Here is a 21,096-nt window from a genome sequence, read left to right as displayed (position 1 = left end):
GCTCAATAGTGATTACTGTATTAACACAGGGCAGTTCTAAAACTTTTCCTGGATAAATAATCAGAGATGTGGACAAAGGGTGAACCAAAGATGTTTGTCTCAGGATTACCTGTAATTGAAACTTGGAAGGATCCTAGTCTCTCCCACAGTAGAATATTCCACAAAATGTCAGCTCCATGAGGCAGGGGTTTTTGTCTGCTTTGCTCATTGCTATGTTCCAGTGCCCAGAACGATGCTTGGCACATAGCAGGTGCTCAATTAATATTTTAAGTTGAATCAACGAATACGCACACACACATACACACACATATAATATGCAGATATACTTCTTGGCTCTGTGCCTTGCGGTTAATTAACACCCAACAAATGGCATTTGCTATTATTTTTGTTGTTATTGACAATAAATTGGACCACAGCTCTCCCACCAGGTACAGAGAAGAGCGTGAAGACTGGGATTCCTCTCTTTTGTCTGAGTCTCTCCTGCTGCCTCTCAGAGGATATTGTCGGAGAACAGGCTCTGGTGGGGAGGGAGCTGTGGGAAAAGGCTATTTGTAAAAGAAGAGAGAGCACAGAATGGCGGGAAGGATAGGGGTCAGGAGACCTGGATTCTGGACCCAGGTCTGACGCCAACTCATGGCCCTCTTGGGATTGAGGCCCCCCGCCCCGCCCCTAGAAATGAGAGGTCTGGCCCAGATGGCCCCGGAGACCTTGCCTTTAAGAGCTTCTGGCGTTCAGAGGATGGCACATGTCCAGCTCTCTTCCACCTGCGGAGGGGCTCCTCCCTGGAATGTGAGTCTCGGAGAGGTTCTATAGCTCTGTCTAAAACCACAGGCCTCGTACGTCAGGTCACTATGGTCTTGGGGCTGAAAGGGTGAAGCACATGGTCACACTGGAGAGCTGGGCCTCCCACCTTGGCACTGGGTCTCAGTGAACATTTATGGTGGACAGGTGGACACTGTGATGTGCCACCTGGATTCCCTTCGAGGAAGGACACACCCCCTCCTGAGTTGTCCATTCAGTGGCCGATCCATGTTAGGGTAAAGAAGACCTGCCACCTCAGCCTTCTGCAGGACAACTCTGAAGGCCGTTGAAGCTCCAGGGCTCCCCAGCTGCACCTCTCCCTGTGCTGGTACCTGCTTAATTCCCCTCCTTTACACAGGTGTTGGATCCAATGGTCCTCCCCTGAAACATCCTGCACATAAACTTCATCCCAGAGTCTGTTTCCTAGGAAACCCATCTATGACATCATCAACCCTCCCCACCCCGGCATCAGAAAGATCTCTACTCTTGGAGTGGGAAGATCAGACCCTCAGCACCTACTTAGCTGGGTGACATGCCCACGTCCTCAGCTGCTCTGAGTCGCTCATTTGTCACATGATATTGAGGGGGGAGGGGATACAAGGCAGGATGTTTAGCTCAGTGGAATAAACACTGGCGTTAGAGTCTACCGAGTTAGGATCCCAGCTCTACCACTCCCTAGCTGAGTGGCCTTGAGCAGGTGACTTCACCTCTCTGAGCCTCCTTTTCTCATCTGCAAGATGGGAGTAGAAAACATATCTCATGGGGTGTTGTGAGGATTTAATGAAATAATGGAATTTAAGGGGCTTAGAACAGAACCTGAGCCCAAAGCAGGTATTTACTAAGTGGTGGTTGTTATTGTTTATTTTTCTTCTTAGTGGAATGAGCCAACTGGAGCTGTTAAAAAAGTTACTTCCAGATAAGGAGGCATTAATTAAAGAATGAACTCTGGGTGAGGGATGTGAGAAGTCCAGGAGCTCTCTGTATGGGGCCAAAATGATTGTAAAATAGAGAGCACAGCCTGACACTATATGAATGTGAGTGACCTCTAGCAAGAGGCAATTTCTTAGGAAAGAATGGTCTCTATCTACATGCCCCATGCTGTGTGGAGGGGGTGGGGGAAGGACGGCAGGGAAGAAGCAGAAGGTCTCACCGACACATCCCAGGAGCCTACTGGAGACCCGTCCCAATTCTTTAAGCATGGGTAACTCAGCCAGGCTCTAGCCTCTTGTGCCAGCCGCTGCCAGCGACATGGGTCTCCACCAGCAACGTTTCCTGTAGGGTCAGCCGGGTCCAGAATCACAGGCCTGAAGAGCAATATTTAGAGAGAGAATAGGTGAGAAGCTGGGCTATGTCTGGGGGGTCTAGATGCTTCTGGAAGAGAAAAGTACCAGCCTGGCACAGGCAGGAGGGGTCCAGCAGGGCACTGCTCCCTGGGGTGTGTCCTGGGTGCCCTGCCCTATGGAGCACAGTGAACAGAGGGAGGAGCCTTGCATTTGGGCTTTCATAGACTTCTGTTTGAATCTTACCTCTGCCCTTTATTAGGGGTGTGACCTTGGGCAGGCCTTTTGACCTCTCTAATCCTCAGTATCCTCATCGTGAAATGGGAAGAATTGAACATCCCTACCTCAAAGGATGTTGTATGAGGATCTAGACAAGCATGTGAAATGCTCAGCACAGTAATTGGGACATAATAAGGGGTCAATACATGGCAGTTACAATAATCATAATTTTTACAATGCTTTTAGAGTGTGTTAGTCTTATAGCAAGCTCTTAGTTCCTGGGAGCATTTATTATTGTTGCTGCAGCTGTTGTTATTTTAGTTGAAATTTCAGCTGTTTCACTCATGTTTTGTTAAGGTTTGGACAAGCTCTTTACCTTTCAGAATCTTGGTTTAGTCATCTGTAAAGCAGGTAGCATAGTGCCTGCCTCACAGAGTTGCTTGCATATTGTTTTTAAAATTAGATGGAAAGGCTTCCCTGGTGGCGCAGTGGTGAAGAATCCACCTGCCAATTCAGGGGAAATGGGTTCAATCCCTGGTCCGGGAAGATCCCACATGCTGCGGAGCAACTAAGCCCGTGTGCCACAACTACTGAGCCTGCGCTCTAGAGCCTGTTCTCTGCAACAAGAGAAGCCTGTGCACTTCAATGAAGAGTAGCCCTTGCCCGATGCAGCTAGAGAAAGCCTGCACACAGCAACGAAGACCCAAAGCAGCCAAAAATAAATATATAAATATATATTTTTAATGCTTAAAAAAATTAGATGGTAGTAGTAAAGTGCCCAGCAGAATGATTAGTACCAGAAGATGATCAATAAATGTGGAACTCTCCCACTTCCTACATTTCCAATCTGCCACAGCTGTAATCAGGGGTTCATTTATGTGGGGAGCTAAGCCATTTGGGGATAGAGTACCTGGGTTTTTCAAGTTGCCTTCTCAGGTATTGTCCAATAATAGGGTTTTCAAAGTTGTAATACTTTTTCCAGTAGATGCAAAGCTTCTGATGCTTCAGGACTAATTCTAAGACGGTCTGAAATCCCTGAGCTGTGTTGAATCTTGTTTCCGTGCTTCCTTGCTCCCAAGCATAGACTGTCAGAAGCTCCAGGGCATACTGTGGGGGCAGCGGCTTCCTAAGCTTCTCCTTACACTGAGTAGAGGAAAAACAATCAGAAAAGTGGGTTTCTCTAGCTTTCGTGTAAAGCACATTTCTCATGGACCAAATTCAGCCTGCCACTTGTTTTTGTGTATAAAGTTTTCTGAGAGCAAATCCGCACCTATTCATTTATGTGTAGTTTATGGTGGCATTCATGCTACAAAGGCATTGTTGAGTATTTGTGACAGAGACCGTGTGACTTATAAAGTCTAAAGTATTTGCTAACTTGCCCTTTACGAAAAAGTTTACTGACCCCTGGTTAAAGGCTTGCGCTCTGGATTCTGACTGATGTGGGTTTGAATCCTGGCTCCACCATTATCTGATTCTGAGCAGACAACGTAGACTCTTGGAGCCTTATTTTTTCTCATTTGCCAAGTGAATGGTAATAATTGCACCTTCCTCAGAAGGATACTATGAAAATTAACTGAGAGGAAGGACTTGTAGTGTTCCTAAGAGCTTAAAGAAGTAATTTTTTTTTTTTTTTCTGGAGGAAGATATTTAATCCAAAGTCTCCAACTCTTTCACAGATAACTTTCATGTACAATGACCATCACATAAGTATCCAGGCACACAAAGAAACAAGACACTCAGAGTGATGACTAACAAAAACAAAAAAGAAAATAGTAATAAATCTACAAAACTTTAAATATTGAAGATTTAAACACAGGCTTTAAAATAACTAGGAACATTATGTTCAAATATATAAGCATTTGAAATAGTAGGTACCTAGAAGCCAGAAAAAGTAACATGGCAGACTTAAAAAAGAATGAAATAGAAATCCTAGAACAAAAATGGCAAAAATGTAACTAATAGCTCAGTAGCATAGACACAGTTAAAGGAAAAATTAGTGATTGGAAGGTAAATTAGAAGAAACTATTCAGAATAAAGCATGGAGAGAGAAAAAGATGGAAAATGTAGAACAGGGGATAGAGATTTGGAAGAGAGAACGAGGAGGTCTAACATACATTTTATGGGAGTTCTAAGAGGGAAGAAGAGAAAGGGAGAATGATAATATTTTAGGAGAATGGCTGAGAGTTTCCAAAACTGATGAAGGATATCCACAGATTCAGGAATCCCAGTGAAGGACCCCATGAACCCCAAGCAGAACCAATAAAAAGGGATCATCATTAAGACACATCAGCTTGAAACCAAACAAAATCAAAGTAAAAGTGAAACATATAAATGCAGCCTGAGAAATAAGATAGATTACCTACAAAGGCACCACAGTGACACTGACAACTGATTTCTCACTAGCAACACTGGAAGATGGAATGATATATCCAATGTACTGAAATGCATACCAATCCAGCAAAAATACCTGACAGCAATGAAGGGAAAATCAAGACATTTGCAGACAAACAAAAACTGACATATTTACTATCAGAAGACGGTCACCAAAAGAAATCTTAAAGGGCATATTTCAGGAAGAAGAAGAACAATCCCAGATGGAAGGTGAGAGAGGTAGGATAGAATCGATAGTGAAGAAAGCAGTAAACACGTGGGTAGATTCAATGATCATTGGCTCTGTAAAACAATACTAATGCTTTGGGGCACTTGACAATATTGAGAGACTTAAAATATACAACAAAAGTTGGATGTAAGTTAAAGGTGGTGATGATGGGGCTAGAGGAGTTAAAGTATTGTACGATTCCTCTATTATTCTAGAAGAGAGAAGAGAGAAAAAGAAAGAGGGGAAGGAAGGAAGGAAGGAAGGAAGCGAGGGAGGGAGGGAGGAATTAAAGGAGAAAAAAGGAAATAAAGAGACAATTCTTTGTTGAGTAAGACTGTCTTGCTCATTGTAAAACAACTAGTATTCCTGGCTTCTTTCCACTTATTATCAGCAGCATCTTTATCCCACATCACAAAAATGCCTTTATGAAGCTTCAGTATGTCTTGGGGGGCAGTGCTGCACTTGTCAAGAACCACTTTTGTAAGTTCTAAAACGCTCAAGTGCCATGATCAAAATTCTTGCAAAGCAAATTGAGATGCCCAGCAAATGTTTTTAAAGTAGGAAGTTTATCCTTAATTACTTTCTTTAACTCAATTTATTCATCTAAATATATATAGAATGCTTATTACATGTTAAGTAAACTCTTCAGTATGAAGACCCAAATGCTGTTTTTGTTTTTGTTCTGCTGTTTATTAGCTGAAAGTGTCTTCTGACACTTAGTTTCTCTTTCTGTAAAAGGGGTTTAATAATAATACCCTTAACCAGGTCACAGAATCACCATGATGCTTGAATAAGATATGGGACATTTGAAAGTAAACAGAAATGAATATCACATCCACAAAATTTTAAATATGATGAATCTGGCATAAGCTTAGTGCACAATCCATGTTAGCTTTTATGATGTGTTTTCCTGTGGCAGCTCAGAGAAAGGACATTTATTAGGACCGACTATATGCCAGATATCACGGTATGTGATTTACTATTGCTGTGCCATGTTACTCTTTGCAAATGAGAAAACAGGAACCACAGAGATGTTAATTCACTTGTCCAAAGCCAGACACCTAGGAAGTGAACAGAAGTGTGTGTGTGTGTGTGTGTGTGTGTGTGTGTGGTGATGGCGTGGGGACATAGCACTCATTAATTCATCTAACAATTATTTTTTGAGCTCCTATTACACACCAGGCACTGTTCTAGGTCCCTGGGATATAGCAGGGATTCAAACATAAATCCTTCTGTTCCTGTACATTTTTAGTGGGGAGATAGACAATAAACAAACAAATAAGCACATGCAAAGGCCCTGAGGCTGGGGTAGAGTTTCCCTCCTGGAGGATTAATGAAGAGGAAAGCATAGCCTGGGGGTGGTGGTGAGGGGGCAGAGACTGGGGCTCAGAGAGGTTGAGGGCAGATCCTATGAGCTTCTCAAGATGACCTGGACCAGGGTGAGAGTGGCACAGGAGATGACGATGGATGAATTATAAATATATTTTAATACAGGACCAACATCATTTGCTGACAGGTTGGATGGGGGTGTGTGTGGAGAAGTCAAGGATGACCCTTGGTTTTGTCCAGAGTAACAGGAAGGATGGAGTTGTGATTTCCCTTCCCTCCCGACTCCTCTCCCGTCCCCTCCCCTTCCTTCTTCCCCCTCCCGATGCCTCATCCTTGCTTCCTCCCCACACCTCCCCCTCCTCCTTCCCTCCCTCTATTCCACCCCTCCCTCCTCTTGTCCTCACTCTCTTCCTTCTCTCCCTCCTCCTCCTCCTCCGCTCTCTGTCTGGATGGGACATGCCATACCATTTGGTACCAGTGCTTCACAAGGCGGATGAGGCTCTTCAGCTTGGTTGGACGGTCCCTCAGGAAGGCTCGCTGCAGCTCCGTGAAGCAGGGGGAGAACTCGCCCTCTCTCCCCAGGGACTCGCACTCTTGGATAAGCTGGACGTAGACTTGAGGGTCAGGCCTGTACCCTTTGATCACCTGACCTGTTGGGAATTAATCCATAATGTGAAGATGTCAGCTTTTCTCTGAGTTTCTTTCAATCCCTCTGAGGAGACAAGCTCACTGACCATGGGGTGCAGTGGAAAGGTCAGTAGGCCCAGAGCCAGGAGGCCTGAGGACCATCCCCAGTCCTCGCCACTCCCATCTCCACTGCCATCACCCCATCCAAGCCAGCATCATCTCTCACCTGGACACAGCAGAGATGGCAGCAGCCTCCTTCCTGGATCCTCCACAGCCCATTCTCTACCCAGCACCCACAGAGGCCTTTTAAAACCTGATCCTTCCACTTCTTGCTTCCCAGGACATCCGAATAAGATCCAAAGTCCTCGCAGTGGCCCAGGAGGTTTGGTGTGACCTGTCTCCTGCCACCTCTGCCGTCTCACCTCTTGCCTTGATCCCTTTGCTACTTACTCCCCCGGTTATTTCACTTCTTCAAATATGCCAAGCTCATTCCTGTCTCAGGGCCTTTGCACTTGCTGTTTCCTCTTCCTGGAGCCCCCAGATCTTCCCAGGTTTGGCTTCCTCTCATCCCTCGAGCCTCGGGTCAGCGGTCACCTCCCTTGTTGTGCTGTCTAAAAACTCCCTCTAAGCCCCATCATTCTCTTTTGAATCACCATATTTAGTTTTTGTCGCAACAAGTTATCCTTTCATTTATGGTATTTAAATTATTATTGTCAGGCTGTAGGAGAGAAGTTCCCTGTCTGTCTCATTTATGGCCATAGAACAGTGCCTTGCACATGGAAGGTACTCAGTGGAAATGAGCCTCAGAGATGTACTGCTTCCTGTCCCAATGTTCCTGCAGATTGTCTACAGATTCCAACCCTCAGATAAATTTGATATTTCCTTATGCTTTGGATAAAAGATGAAATTAACATACTGTGTTTACACCAGATATACGCTGCCTCATTTTTAGAAAGCGAAGATTCACACACTTTGCCAAGAGTAAAACTAGTAAGCTTGGCAGGTGTTCTATAAAAACATATTGCCCCCAATTGTACCAATTTGTTGTTAATGTCACTGCAGTGGCTCAGTATGACCCTAAAGATTCTTGCCCCAGAAGAGATGCTAGGATCTCCTCCCCATTTGAAGGGATGCCCTGTTTAATAAGACTCTCAAAGTGAGAGAGATTTCTGCTCAGAAACATGAAAAGAGTAGAAGAAGCCCTGACATAGGACAAAGGCTGAAACACCTTGTGGCTGAGAGTGCTCACCCAGGGCATCAAAAGCGGGCAGGACATCAAACTCCACCCACTCGTGGAGCTCACAGGATCTAAGCACGAAGCTGAGAGCACGGGGATTCTCCCATTTCTGGACCTCAAACTTCACTTCAAATGTTTCCTCCCTTTGACAGGCTTCCAGCTGTGTCCTAATTTCCTTGATGAATTCTCCTCGGCGCTGAAGTTGTTCCTGAAAACTTTTAAGATTGGTGAGGAAGATGACGAGGTCAGCATCTGATCGGCCCCTGAGGGTTGTGCCTTTGCCTGAGGAGCCACCCTGAAAAAGGTGATGAGAATGAGAACTGATATTTATCATTGAGAAGAGCCTCCCTAAATAAAATGCTGAGAACTATCACTAACATTTTGAGTACTAGCCACTGTTCTGAAGGCATTACCAGTCTTAACTCCTAGAATGCTCACAAGAACTCTGTGATACTATTATTATCTGTTCCCATTTTCCAGATGGGGAAACAGATGCTGAGAGAGATTATGTATCAGCCCAATCACACAGCTAGTAGGTGGCAGAGATGCAATTCAGTCTGTGTTCTTTATTCCCTGTTCTTTTTGACCTTATATAATTAATACTGTAAACTGGCCCATGGCTTATTTTACTTGATCTGCAAGCCCTGCAAAGTACTGGGAATTATGGATGATGAAACTGAGGCACAGAGAGGTTAAGTGACTCACCCAAGATTTCACAGCAGCAGGTGCTATCTGCTTTCAAAACTTACACTCTTAACCAGCTCATGAATCTGCAGGAATGGTGAGTTCCCAGCCTGGTCAATGATTAGCGGATTATTGATACAGCTGGGCTTCAGTTTGCATATCTCTGTGGTGGACGTGACATAGGTGGTTTATAAACTTGACCTGGGCATTTGTTAAAAACTTACAGGTGGAGGCCCTCACCCCAGAAGCTACTTTCACAAGCTGTGGTTATAGTTTTGGCATGGATAAATCAGAAACCACCAGCCCCAGAGATCTCAACCTTTTGCTCTCTGTCTCTGTGGAAACACTTGCTCATTCAGCCCCCTTCTCCCCAGCCAGGCAGTTCTGGACTCACCTTCACAACTTTGGACACCCGAACAGGGTGGGAGGCCCCTTGGAAACACCTCTCCTTCAGGAAACTGCAGATGATGTGGATGGCTTCATTGACCTGTGTGTAGAAATTCTCGTCTGGCAGGAGGTGGTCTTCGATGAACTTGTCTAGATACTTGGCCGGGGTATCACTGAGCTCCATCATGATGCTGGGACAGGAGAGCCAGAGAGGGCAGAGCTGGAGGGGAAAACCTTTTAGCTTCTATCTCTTCCACTGCCTGGGTCCAGGAGGCAGTTAGTTTCATTTCATTGGAAGGGAGGAGGTGTGCCCTGAGTCTGGGCTGCTGTTGGTTTCGTTTCCTTGTAAGGGAGGAGCTTTGCCCTGAGTCTTTGTCTCTCAGCAAATCAAACATTCCTTTGATTCTGAACCCTGTTCAGTCTCCCAGCTCTTTCCTCCAGTATTCCAGAACTACTCCCTGCCTTTAACAGGCAACCTAGAACATCTGGTCTTTCTTCAGACTGTACTCTGAAAAGGTACTTTTTAAGCCAGGTTAGTACTTCACCCAAGAGTAATCATAAGTAAAAACACACTTTTGGTTTCCTTTTCCTCTTTTTTCGTTGCTGACAAAATTGTTTTATTGTCTCCTGTGATTTTTGCAGCAGTACATGTATATTGCAAACAGCAATGGTCAGAAAAATCCAAAAGCATAAAGTCCATCCCTGATCCTAAACCTGAAAGACTACAACTACTTTGGTGCAGATCTTTTCAGATGTTTTTCTAGGTTAACACACACATACACACAAACATAATTTCCTTCTCTCTCTCTTTTTTAATGGCATGACTATAATGGTTTTACTTTTTGATTAATAGACTATTTCTTAAGGCATTTTTAAGTCGATAGAAAAATTGCGAGCTGTCCCTAGCTGTGCAGCTTTGAACACGAGTGTAACTGGGCATGCCTCAATGTCCCAATCTGTAGAGAGGGCAAACTTTTCTCACTCACAGAACTGCTTCTGAGGATAATCTGAAAAGAAGAGACACAAAAGGGGATTTGAAAGGTATCAAATGCCGAGCAAAAATAAAGGACAGGGACTTCCCTCGCGGTCCAGTGGTTAAGACTTTGCTTTCCAGTGCAGGGGGTGTGGGTTCGCACCTGGAACAGTTCTTTGCTCAAAAAGATAAAAAGTTTTGGAAAGATGGAATTATGAAGTTGCCTGAAAAATGGAAGAAGGTAGTGGAACAAAAGGGTGATTACGTTGTTCAATAAAGTTCTTGGTAAAAATGAAAAAGGGGTCTTTTATTTTTACTTGAAAACCGAAGGTACTTTTTGGCCCACCCAATGTGATCTCCTCCCCATTTTTTAGGGACATCTTATTTTGGTAAGGCTCTCAAACTGTGCGGGCTCTCAAACTGCTCGGAAATATGAAGAGAGAGAGAAAGGAGCCCTGATACAGGACAAAGGCTGAAACTCCATGTGGCTGGGAGGGTGGAAGGCAGGTAGTACATCAAACTGCACCCCACACAACACTATAAAGCAACTACACTCCAATAAAAGTTAATAATAATGAAAAAAATAACTGCACCCCCTGGTGGGGCTAGGGGACCTGACCACGATGCTGAGTGCCCAGGGCGGCTCAGAGAACTCCACCCTCATATCTGTTGCTTCAACCTTAGTTCTTCCCAGTTTCATTTCTTCAGCAGGAAGTTGCCCAGAATGGGGACTCAGCTCTGGGCAGTCAGGAATTTATGACTCGGGTGCTTCAAATTTCATGAGAGCATTTCCGTCACCCCTAACACACTTGCTCATCTGCTTCTGAACCTCATGAGCCAGCAGCTCCAAACTGCAGCACCCTTGAGCCTTCTGTCACCTGGGTCTGCCAGCTTTGCCCAAACTATCAGAGCTCAGCTGACAAATACTTATCACAAAAGGTTTTGAAACAAAATGCTTTACTGTTTCTTGTGGTCATTCAAGCAGTATAAATTTACAGCAAAACAAAAATCACAAAATTCAGAAAAGTATAAAGCTCACTTGCTCACCGTGCTTTAATCATATATACCCACTGAAAACATTTAGGTCTTCATGAAACCAACCATCACAAAATGAAATTAAAGAAAACCTACTAAGTACAATAACATAAAAACAAGTATCTAGGAATAATATGACAAAACACACTTAAGACCAATGCAGGGAAAAACTATAAAACATAGTTACAGAGTAATTCAAGAAGAGGAAAATTAATGGAAAGAAGCTCCAAGTTTGTGGATTGGGATTCTCAATAGATGTCATCTTCCCTGAACTAATTTATGGAATTCTAATCAAATGCCTCCCCGTATTTTGGGTGAAATTTCACAAACAGAATATAATATTAACATAGAAATAGAGCCAAGAGAAGACATTGGTTTGGATAAAAACAGAGTTTTCTACAAGATATTAAGAATTAATACCAGGCTAGAGTAATTAGTCAAGGTACTATTAACTCAAGGATGCCAAAGTTGACCAATGGAACTGCGCAGACTCACACACAGACGGGCTCTGGACATATGTTAGAGGTGGCTTTTACAGAACAGTGGGGAAAGGATGGTCCCTTCAACAAATGCTGCTGGAATATTTGGTGACTCAAGCAAGTGCCCAAATCTCAGTGTATTATTATGAGAACAAGAATAAGACCCATCTCACAGGGATGCTGGAGGACTCAAAGGAGGAACAGTAATATGGAGAAGCCAAAGACTGTTTCCCAGCTACACACGTGACCAGTGACTCAGGTGGTAAGAACATGCTTGATCTTTTGTGCTTCCTTAAGGGAGTTTTTATTGACTGGACTTTTGTAAATGACAATGTGAGTTGGTAAGCCTATTGTCTAATCCGGTGATTCATTCTGGGGCAGAACACATGTGTAATTTTACATTTTCTAGTAACCACAGTAAAAGAGTACAAAGACAGAGATGAAATTCAATTTGATTTAATGCAGTATTTCTAGAAGTTGTTATTTCAACCTGCCATTAATATCAGGTCACATGAGGGAATCAGGAGGTCACACCGGCACCTTCCAGGTGCTGACTGGAGACCCATCCCAATTCTTACAGCATGAGTATCCCAGCCAGACTCTAACCTCTTGTGCCAGCAGCTGCCAGCCATATGGGTCTTTACCAGCCACATTTCCAGTAGGGTCAGCTGGGTCCAGAATCACAGATCTGAAAAGCAACAGTTAGAGAGGGGCAGGTGAGTATGTGGGCTGTGTTGCGGGGGTCTAGAGCTCCTGGCAGAGCAAAATACCAACTTGGGCAGACTGGGACTCGGGGCAGCAGGAGGGGCCCAGGAGGGCACTGCTCCCTGGGGTGTGTCCTGAGTGCCCTCCCCTACGGTGGGCATTGGACACAAGGAGAAGGAGGCTTGCATTCGGGCCTTGATAGACCTGGGTTTGAATCTTACCTCTGCTCTTTATTAGTGGTGTGACCTTGGGCAGGTCACCTGAATCTCTAATCCTCAGTATCCTCATCAGTGAAATGGGGAGATTTGAATAACCCTACCTCAAAGCATGCTGTATGAGGATCTAGACAAGCATGTGAAGTGCTCAGAACAGTAACTGGAACATAATAAGGGGTCCATACATGTCAGTTTTAATAACCAAAATTTTACTATTCTGTTCGAGTGTGTTGGTCTTACAGCAAGCTCTTACTTCCTGGGAGCAGTCATTATTGTTGCTGTAGCTATTGTTATTTTAGTCAAATTTCAGGTATTTCACTCATTTTCTGTTAAGGTTTGGACAAGCTCTTATTTCTCCAAACCTCAGTCATCTGTAGAATGGTTAGCATATTGCCTGCCTCACTGGATTGGAGGTTATTATTTAAATTTATTATTTAAATCAGATGGTAGGAGTAAAGTGCCCAGCCCAGTGATTGACAATAGATGATGATCAATAAATATGGATCCCTCTCACTTCCTACATTTCCAAGGTGCCACAGCTGTATTCATGGGTTCATTTATGTGGGGAGCTAAGCCATGTGGGGATAGAGTACCTGGGTTTTGCAAGTTGCCTTCTCAGGTATTGTCCAGTAATAGGGTTTTCAAAGTCATAATACTTTTCCCAGTAGATGCAGAGGTGCTGGTGCTTCAGGACTAATTCCAAAACAGTCTGAAATCCCTGAGCTGTGCTCAATCCTGTTTCCATGCTTCCTTGCTCCCAAGCATAGACTGTCAGAAGCTCCAGGGCATATTGTGGGGGCAGTTTTTTCCCACGTCTCATCTTACACTGAGAAGAGGAAAAAAAATTAGGAAAATGAGTTTGTTCAGCTTTTATGTGAAGAAGAGTTAATGCCTATTCTTCTCAAACTATTCCAGAAAATTGAGGAGTAAGAGATGGTTCCAAACTCATTCTACACCAAAACCAGACAAAGATATTACAAAAAATTATAGGCCTGATGATCATAGATGCAAAAATCCTCCACAAAATATTAGCAAGGCAAATTCAACAATATATTAAAAGATCATACACCATGATCAAGTTGGATATATTCCACGGATTCAAGGATGCTTCTGTATCCACAAATCAATCAACGTGATACATTTGCATTAACATAACGAAGGATAAAAAGCATATGACCATTTCCACAGATACAGAAAAAACATTTGAGAAAATTCAACAGCCATCTGTGATACAAAATCTTAACAAGGTGGGTATGGAGAGAACATAACTCAATATAGGCCCTATATGACCAACCCACAGCTAAACCATACTCAATGGTGAAGGCTAAAAGCATTTCCTTTAAGATCAGGAACAAGACATATATGCCCACTCTCCCCACATATATTCAACATAGTATTGGAAGTCCGTCCATGGCAATCAGGCATGAAAAAGAAACAAAATGCAGGGACTTCCCTGGTGGCGCAGTGGTTAAGAATCCGCCTGCCAATGCAGGGGACACGGGTTCAAGCCCTGCTCCGGGAAGATCCCACATGCCACGAAGCGACCAAGCCCACCCCGTGTGCCACAACTACTGAGCCTGTGTGCTGCAACTACTGAAGCCCACGGGCCGAGAGCCCGTGCTCCGCAACAAGAGAAGCCACTGCAATAAGAAGCCCGCGCGCTGGAACGAAGAGTAGCCCCCACTCGCTGCAACTAGGGAAAGCCCACGCACAGCAACAAAGACCCAACAGATCCAAAAATAAATAAATAAAATAAATAAACTTTTAAAAAAACATTAAAAAAAGAAACAAAATGCATCCAAATTAAAACAGAAGAAGTTACACTATTGCTATTTGCAGATGACATGATACTATACATAGAAAACCCTAAAGATGCCACCAAAAAACTTTTAGAACTAAAAACTGAATACAGGAATATTGCAGGATACAAAAATAATATACAGAAATCTGTTGCATTTCTATACATGAATAACAAACTATCAGAAAGAGAACTTTAAAAACAATCTCATTTACAATTGCATCAAAAAGAAGAAGAAAACTAGGAATAAATTTAACCATAAAAGTGAAAGATCTGTACCCTGATAAGACTTTGATGAGAGAAACTGAAGATGACAAAAATAAAAGGAAAGATATACCATGCTCATGGATTCAAGGAATTAATATTGTTACAATGTGCATACTACCCAAAGCAATCTACATGGGCATCACTGTGGTATGTGATTTACTACTGCTGTGCCATGTTACTCTTTGCAAGTGAGAAAACTGGAGGGGCAAGATGTTAATTCATTTGCCCAAATTCGGACAGCTAGGAAGTGAACAGAAGAGTGTGTGTTGGGGGGTGGGGGCGTTAGCACTCATTAATTTGTCGAGTAATTACTTACTGAGAACCTATTATGTGCCAGGCACTGTTCTAGATTCTGGGGATACAGCAGTGAAGAAAATATACAAATCCCTTCTTTTATGTACATTTTTAGTGGGGAGACAGGCAATAAACAAATAAGCTCATGCAAAGGCCCTGAGGCTGGAGTAGAGTTTCCCTCTTGGAGGACTAACGAAGAGCAGAGCATGGCCTGGGGGAGTGCTGAGGGGGCAGAGATGGGAGTTCAGAGAGGTCGAGGGCAGATCCTGTGAGCCTCCCAAGTGACTTGGACCAGGGTGGGAGTGACTGAGGTGGTGATGGTTGATGATAATGGGTATATTTTAGATACAGGACCAAGCCATTTACAGACTGGCTGGATGTGTGTGTGTGTGTGTGGGTGTGTGTGTGTGTGTGAAAAAGGTAAGAAAGAGCCATGGTTTTGTACAGAGTAACTGGAAGGGTGGAGTTGTTATTTCCTGATACGGGAAGACCAGGAAGAATGAGACACCTGAGTCCACTGGCACCTGTCCCGGGCCCTACCCTTCTTCTCCCTTTCCTTTCCCCTCCTCCCCACAACCTCTACTCTTCCACCTTCTTCCTCTCATCCTCTCCTTCCTTGTTCCCTGCCTTCTCCCCTCCTTCATGCTCTTTCCCTCTTTTCATCTCTGTCCATCTCCCTCCTTCCTCCCCCATCCTTTCAGATTCCTCTCCTCCTCCCGCTCCTCTTTCTTCTCTTCCCCACTCCTCTCCCCTCCCCTCCCCTTCCTTCTTCCCCCTCCCAATGCCTCATCCTTGCTTCCTCCCCACACCTCCCCCTCCTCCTTCCCTCCCTCTATTCCACCCCTCCCTCCTCCTCTTGTCCTCACTCTCTTCCTTCTCTCCCTCCTCCTCCTCCTCCACTCTCTGTCTGGATGGGACATGCCATACCATTTGGTACCAGTGCTTCACAAGGCGGATGAGGCTCTTCAGCTTGGTTGGACGGTCCCTCAGGAAGGCTCGCTGCAGCTCCGTGAAGCAGGGGGAGAACTCGCCCTCTCTCCCCAGGGACTCGCACTCTTGGATAAGCTGGACGTAGACTTGAGGGTCAGGTCTGTACCCTTTGATCACCTGACCTGTTGGGAATTAATCCATAATGTGAAGATGTCAGCTTTTCTCTGAGTTTCTTTCAATCCCTCTGAGGAGACAAGCTCACTGACCATGGGGTGCAGTGGAAAGGTCAGTAGGCCCAGAGCCAGGAGGCCTGAGGACCATCCCCAGTCCTCGCCACTCCCATCTCCACTGCCATCACCCCATCCAAGCCAGCATCATCTCTCACAGCAGAGATGGCAGCAGCCTCCTTCCTGGATCCTCCACAGCCCATTCTCTACCCAGCACCCACAGAGGCCTTTTAAAACCTGATCCTTCCACTTCTTGCTTCCCAGGACATCCGAATAAAATCCAAAGTCCTCGCAGTGGCCCAGGAGGTTTGGTGTGACCTGTCTCCTGCCACCTCTGCCGTCTCACCTCTTGCCTTGATCCCTTTGCTACTTACTCCCCCGGTTATTTCACTTCTTCAAATATGCCAAGCTCATTCCTGTCTCAGGGCCTTTGCACTTGCTGTTTCCTCTTCCTGGAGCCCCCAGATCTTCCCAGGTTTGGCTTCCTCTCATCCCTCGAGCCTCGGGTCAGCGGTCACCTCCCTTGTTGCCCTGTCTAAACACTCAAGCCCCATCATTCTCTTTTGAATCACCATATTTAGTTTTTGTCTCAACAAGTTATCCTTTCATTTATGGTATTTAAATTATTATTGTCAGGCTCCAGGAGAGAAGTTCCCTGTCTGTCTCATTTATGGCCATAGAACAGTGCCTTGCACATGGAAGGTACTCAGTGGAAATGAGCCTCAGAGATGTACTGCTTCCTGTCCCAATGTTCCTGCAGATTGTCTACAGATTCCAACCCTCAGATAAATTTGATGATATTCCCTTATGCTTTGGATAAAAGATGAAATTAACATATTGTGTTTACACCAGATATATGCTGCCTCAGTGTTTTGGGATTTATCTATTTTTTTAAATTGAAGTATAGTTGATTTACAATATTGTGTTAGTTTCAGGTGTCCAGCAAAGTGATTCAGTTACAAATATATAAGATATATTATAAGATATTGAATATAGTTCCCTATGCTATTCAGTAAAACCTTGCTGGTGATCTACTTTATATGTAGTAGTGTACATCTTTTGCTGCCTCATTTGTAGAAAGGTAAGATTCACACAATTTGCCATAAGTAGAACTAGTAAGCCTGGCAGGTATTGTATAAGAAATGTCTTGAGCTTCCCTGGTGGCGCAGTGGTTAAGAGTCTGCCTGCCGATGCAGGGGACAGGGTTCGTGTCCCGATCCGGGAAGATCCCACGTGCCGCGGAGCGGCTGGGCCCGTGAGCCATGGCTGCTGAGCCTGTGCGTCCGGAGCCTGTGCTGCGCAACGGGAGAGGCCACAACAGTGAGAGGCCTGCGTACCGCAAAAAAAAAAAAAAAAAAAAAAAAAAAGTCTTACCCCCAAATTGTACCAATTTGTTGTTTAATGTCACTGTGGTGGCTGAATACGACCCTAGTTATCTTGCTCTGAGAGAGATGCTAAGATCTCCTCCTCATGTTGAAGGCATGTTTATGTTTTAATAGACTCTTGAACTGAGGAAGATTTCTGCTCAGAAACATGAAAAAAAAAAAAAAAAAAGAGGAAGAAGCCCTGACATAGGACAAAGGCTGAAACACCTTGTGACTGCTAACACAGGGCATCAAAGGCGGGCAGGACATCGAACTTTACCCCCTGGAGGAGCCGAGGGGACCTGAGCACGAAGCTGAGAGCACGGGGCTTCTTCCTTCACCGTTTCTGGACCTCAAACTCCACTTCAAATGTTTCCTTTCTTTGACAGGCTTCCAGCTGTCTCCTAATTTCCTTGATGGATCCTCTTCGGTGCTGAAGCTGTTCCCGAAAACTTGTGAGACTGGCGACGAAAACGACAAGGTCAGCATCTGATAGGCCCTTGAGGGTCGTGCCTTTGCCTGAGGAGCCACCCTAAAAAAGGTGGTGAGAAGGAGAACTGACATTTATCACTGAGAAGAGCCTTCCTAAATAAAATGCTGAGAACAATCACTAACATTCTGAGTGCTAGCCACTGTTCTGAAGGCATTACCAGTCAACTCCTAGAATGCTCACAAGAACTCTATGATTTAGTTACTATTATTATCTGTTCTCATTTTCCAGATGGAGAAACAGATGCTGAGAGAGATTATGTATTGGCCCCATCACGCAGCTAGTAGGTGGCAGAGATGCAATTCACACCCTGGTTGCCTTTTTACAGGGTCTGTGTTCTTTATTCCCTGTTCTTTTTGACCTTATATAATTAATACTGTAAACTGGCCCATGGCTTATTTTACTTGATCTGCAAGCCCTGCAAAGTACTGGGAATTATGGATGATGAAATTGAGGCACAGAGAGGTTAAGTGACTCGCCCAAGATTTCACAGCAGCAGGTGCTATCTGCTTTCAAAACTTACACTCTTAACCAGCTCATGAATCTGCAGGAATGGTGTGTCCCCAGTCGATGATTAGCGGATTGTTGATACAGCTGGGCTTCAGTTTGTCTATCTCTGTAGTGGACATGACATAGGTGGTTTATAAACTTGACCTGGGCATTTGTTAAAAACTTACAGGTGGAGGCCCTCACCCCAGAAGCTACTTTCACAAGCTGTGGTTATAGTTTTGGCATGGATAAATCAGAAACCACCAGCCCCAGAGACCTCAACCTTTTGCTCTCTGTCTCTGTGGAAACACTTGCTCATTCAGCCCCCTTCTCCCCAGCCAGGCAGTTCTGGACTCACCTTCACAACTTTGGACACCCGAACAGGGTCAGGGGCCCATCGGAAACACCTCTCCTTCAGGAAACTGCAGATGATGTGGATGGCTTCATTGACCTGCGTGCGGAAATCCTTGTCTGGCAGGTGGCGGTCTTCGATGAACTTGTCCAGTTGGTTGGCTCGGGTCTTTCTAAACTTCTTCATGATGCTCAGGCAGGGACAGGAGAGCCAGAGGCAGCAGAGTTGGCTGCCAAAACCTGTTAGCTTCTACCTCTTCCGCTGCCTGGGTCTAGGAGGCTGTTAGTTTCATTTTCTCGAAAGGGTAGAGCTGTGCCCTGAGTCTGGACTGTCACTGGTTTCCTTTCTTTGAAAGGGAGGAGCCATAACCTTGTTCTTTGCCTTTAAGAAATCAAAAACCCCTTCGACCCTGTGTCTCCCAGCTCTTTCCCCTGCTCTCTGAGACTTACTCTGCCTTTATCCAGCCCCCTAGAACATCAGGCCTTTCTTCAGACTGTTCTGAAAATGTTGCTTTTCAACCCAGCTTAGTACCTCACCCAAGAGAAGTCATAAGTAAAAACTTTTGGGGGGGTTTCCTTTGTCTTTTTTTGTTACCTACAAAATTGGTTTATGGTCTCCTATGATCTTTACAGCAGTACCTGCATATTATAAAAAGAAACATGTCGGAAAAATCAGGGAGCATAAAGACCATCCAGGATCCTAAACTTTGAAGACTACATCTATAAACATTTTGGTGGAGATCTTTCCAGATATTTTTTTCTAGGCTAACGCACACACACATACACACAAACTCTAACCATGTGTCTATTTTTTGTTAAACGACATTGTCCTATACTTTTCCCCCTTTTGATTAATAGACTTTATTTCCTAAAGAAGTTTTGGGTTTAAAAAATAATTGAAGTACAGAGTTCACTTACGTCCTCTCTCCTTCCACCCATAGTTTCCCCTGTTATCAAATTTGGTGTGGTACATTTGTTGCAAGATGAATTGATATTGACATGTTATTATTAAATAAAGTTCAAAGTTTACTTTAGGGTTCACACTACGTTGTACATTTTATGGGTTTGCCAAATCATAATGTGTTGTCTCCACCAATTATGAAATCATTGCAGAATAGTCTCACCTGTTGCTCCACGATCTCTGAGATTAGATGTTTCTTCTCTTCTAATATATGCATTCAGTGCTAAAAATTCTCCTCTAAGCACTGCTTTCACTGTGTCTCTAAATTTTATTTTATTTTTTCTTTTCCTTGAGTGTAAAATATTTTTTCAATGTCTCTTGAGACTTTTAGACCCATGTGTGTGTTAGAAATGTGTTATTTAATCTCCAAAGACGTTGGAATTTTCCAGATCTTTCTTTTCTTGATTTCTTGTTTAATTCCATTGTGGTAAAGAGCATACCTTGTATGCTATCTATGCTTTTGAATCTGTTAAGGTGCGTTCTATGGCCCAGATGGTAGTCTATCTCGGTGAATATCCCACGTGAGCTTGAAAAGAATGTGTATCCTGCTGTTGTTGGGTGAAGCAGTCAGTGCCAATTAGCTATCTTTTTGAATCACCCTTGTCTTAACCAGCTCATCAATTAATTGACACTCCCCACTCCTTCTGTATAACATATTGACTTAATGCCTAAGGCATGTGGAACCATGAAGGGGATGGGCATTCATCTATGTGACACTCTATACATACAGTTGGAATGTATGTTTATCAAAGATTCTGTTTGCTCCCAAATGCTTTTTGGGCAATCGTACTTGTTAATGAAATATATACTTTTGACAAAATATATGTAAACAAATCCGACATGAGTGCGAAAGCCATCTGTCCTTAGAAAACCAGCACTGAATTCTTTGTAAAGATGTAATAAAGCCTAGTACCATAAAACAGTGCAGAGAATTAGGTATGAGTGAGACAACTCTAAAAGAACTGAGGGCATAATTGGAAAAATCCAGAATTAGGCCCTCATGTCTTTGCAGGTGACTTTACGTTCTTGTTTTCTTTAAAGAAACAGGAACAGGAAATTATAGATTGCTCATTCTTGTGTGTTTTATGCAAAACACATAATGCAGGACTGCAGTCAGGGGATCTGCCCTCAACGAGGTCTAGGTCTTCTTTGAATGACTGGGAAATGAAGGCATTATGAGTGGGCCCGGGGGACCACAAACGATGTCCTGCCTATACAGTTGAAGACCCACAGGAGGAAGGGACTTGCTCAAGCTCACATATCGTCCCCATTTTCCAGATGAGGAAACCGAGACTCAGAGAGGTTAGGCTCCACAGCTAGTAAGTGACAGTCAGGATCTGAATGTTGCACTGAGT

The 21,096-nt window shown here is 44.0% G+C and overlaps 2 protein-coding genes across 3 annotated transcripts; both read right to left on the bottom strand.

Moving 5' to 3' along the window:
* Positions 1–392: 392 nt before the first annotated feature.
* Positions 393–9,846, bottom strand: LOC115855109 (2'-5'-oligoadenylate synthase 1). 2 transcript variants are annotated; one of them, XM_060310287.2, is made up of 7 exons: positions 9,171–9,844; positions 8,105–8,387; positions 6,694–6,878; positions 3,211–3,443; positions 1,952–2,105; positions 713–863; positions 393–532 (listed from the first exon to the last, which is right to left on the bottom strand). In XM_060310287.2, exons 1-6 carry the CDS (start codon positions 9,348–9,350, stop codon positions 732–734), a joined length of 1,167 nt encoding a protein of 388 aa, XP_060166270.1. In that variant the 5' UTR covers positions 9,351–9,844; the 3' UTR covers positions 393–532; positions 713–731. The 2 variants fall into 2 exon arrangements, with proteins under 2 accessions (XP_060166270.1, XP_069903053.1); XM_070046952.1 differs by having other exon boundaries at positions 503–532; positions 708–863; positions 9,171–9,846.
* Positions 9,847–12,157: 2,311 nt separating this feature from the next.
* Positions 12,158–20,204, bottom strand: LOC115850638 (2'-5'-oligoadenylate synthase 1-like). Its single transcript, XM_060310136.1, is given in 5 exon segments — positions 12,158–12,338; positions 13,164–13,396; positions 15,857–16,041; positions 17,694–17,982; positions 18,788–20,204. Coding segments are annotated over 5 exon segments (1,068 nt in total). The 5' UTR covers positions 18,968–20,204.
* Between the last annotated feature and the right edge of the window lie 892 nt (positions 20,205–21,096).

The sequence above is a fragment of the Globicephala melas genome, chromosome 13 (assembly GCF_963455315.2).
Source record: "Globicephala melas chromosome 13, mGloMel1.2, whole genome shotgun sequence".
NCBI classification, from domain to species: Eukaryota; Metazoa; Chordata; class Mammalia; order Artiodactyla; family Delphinidae; genus Globicephala; species Globicephala melas.
The sequence above is the reverse complement of the archived record's forward strand: the minus strand, read 5'-3'. Positions and strand labels throughout refer to the sequence as shown.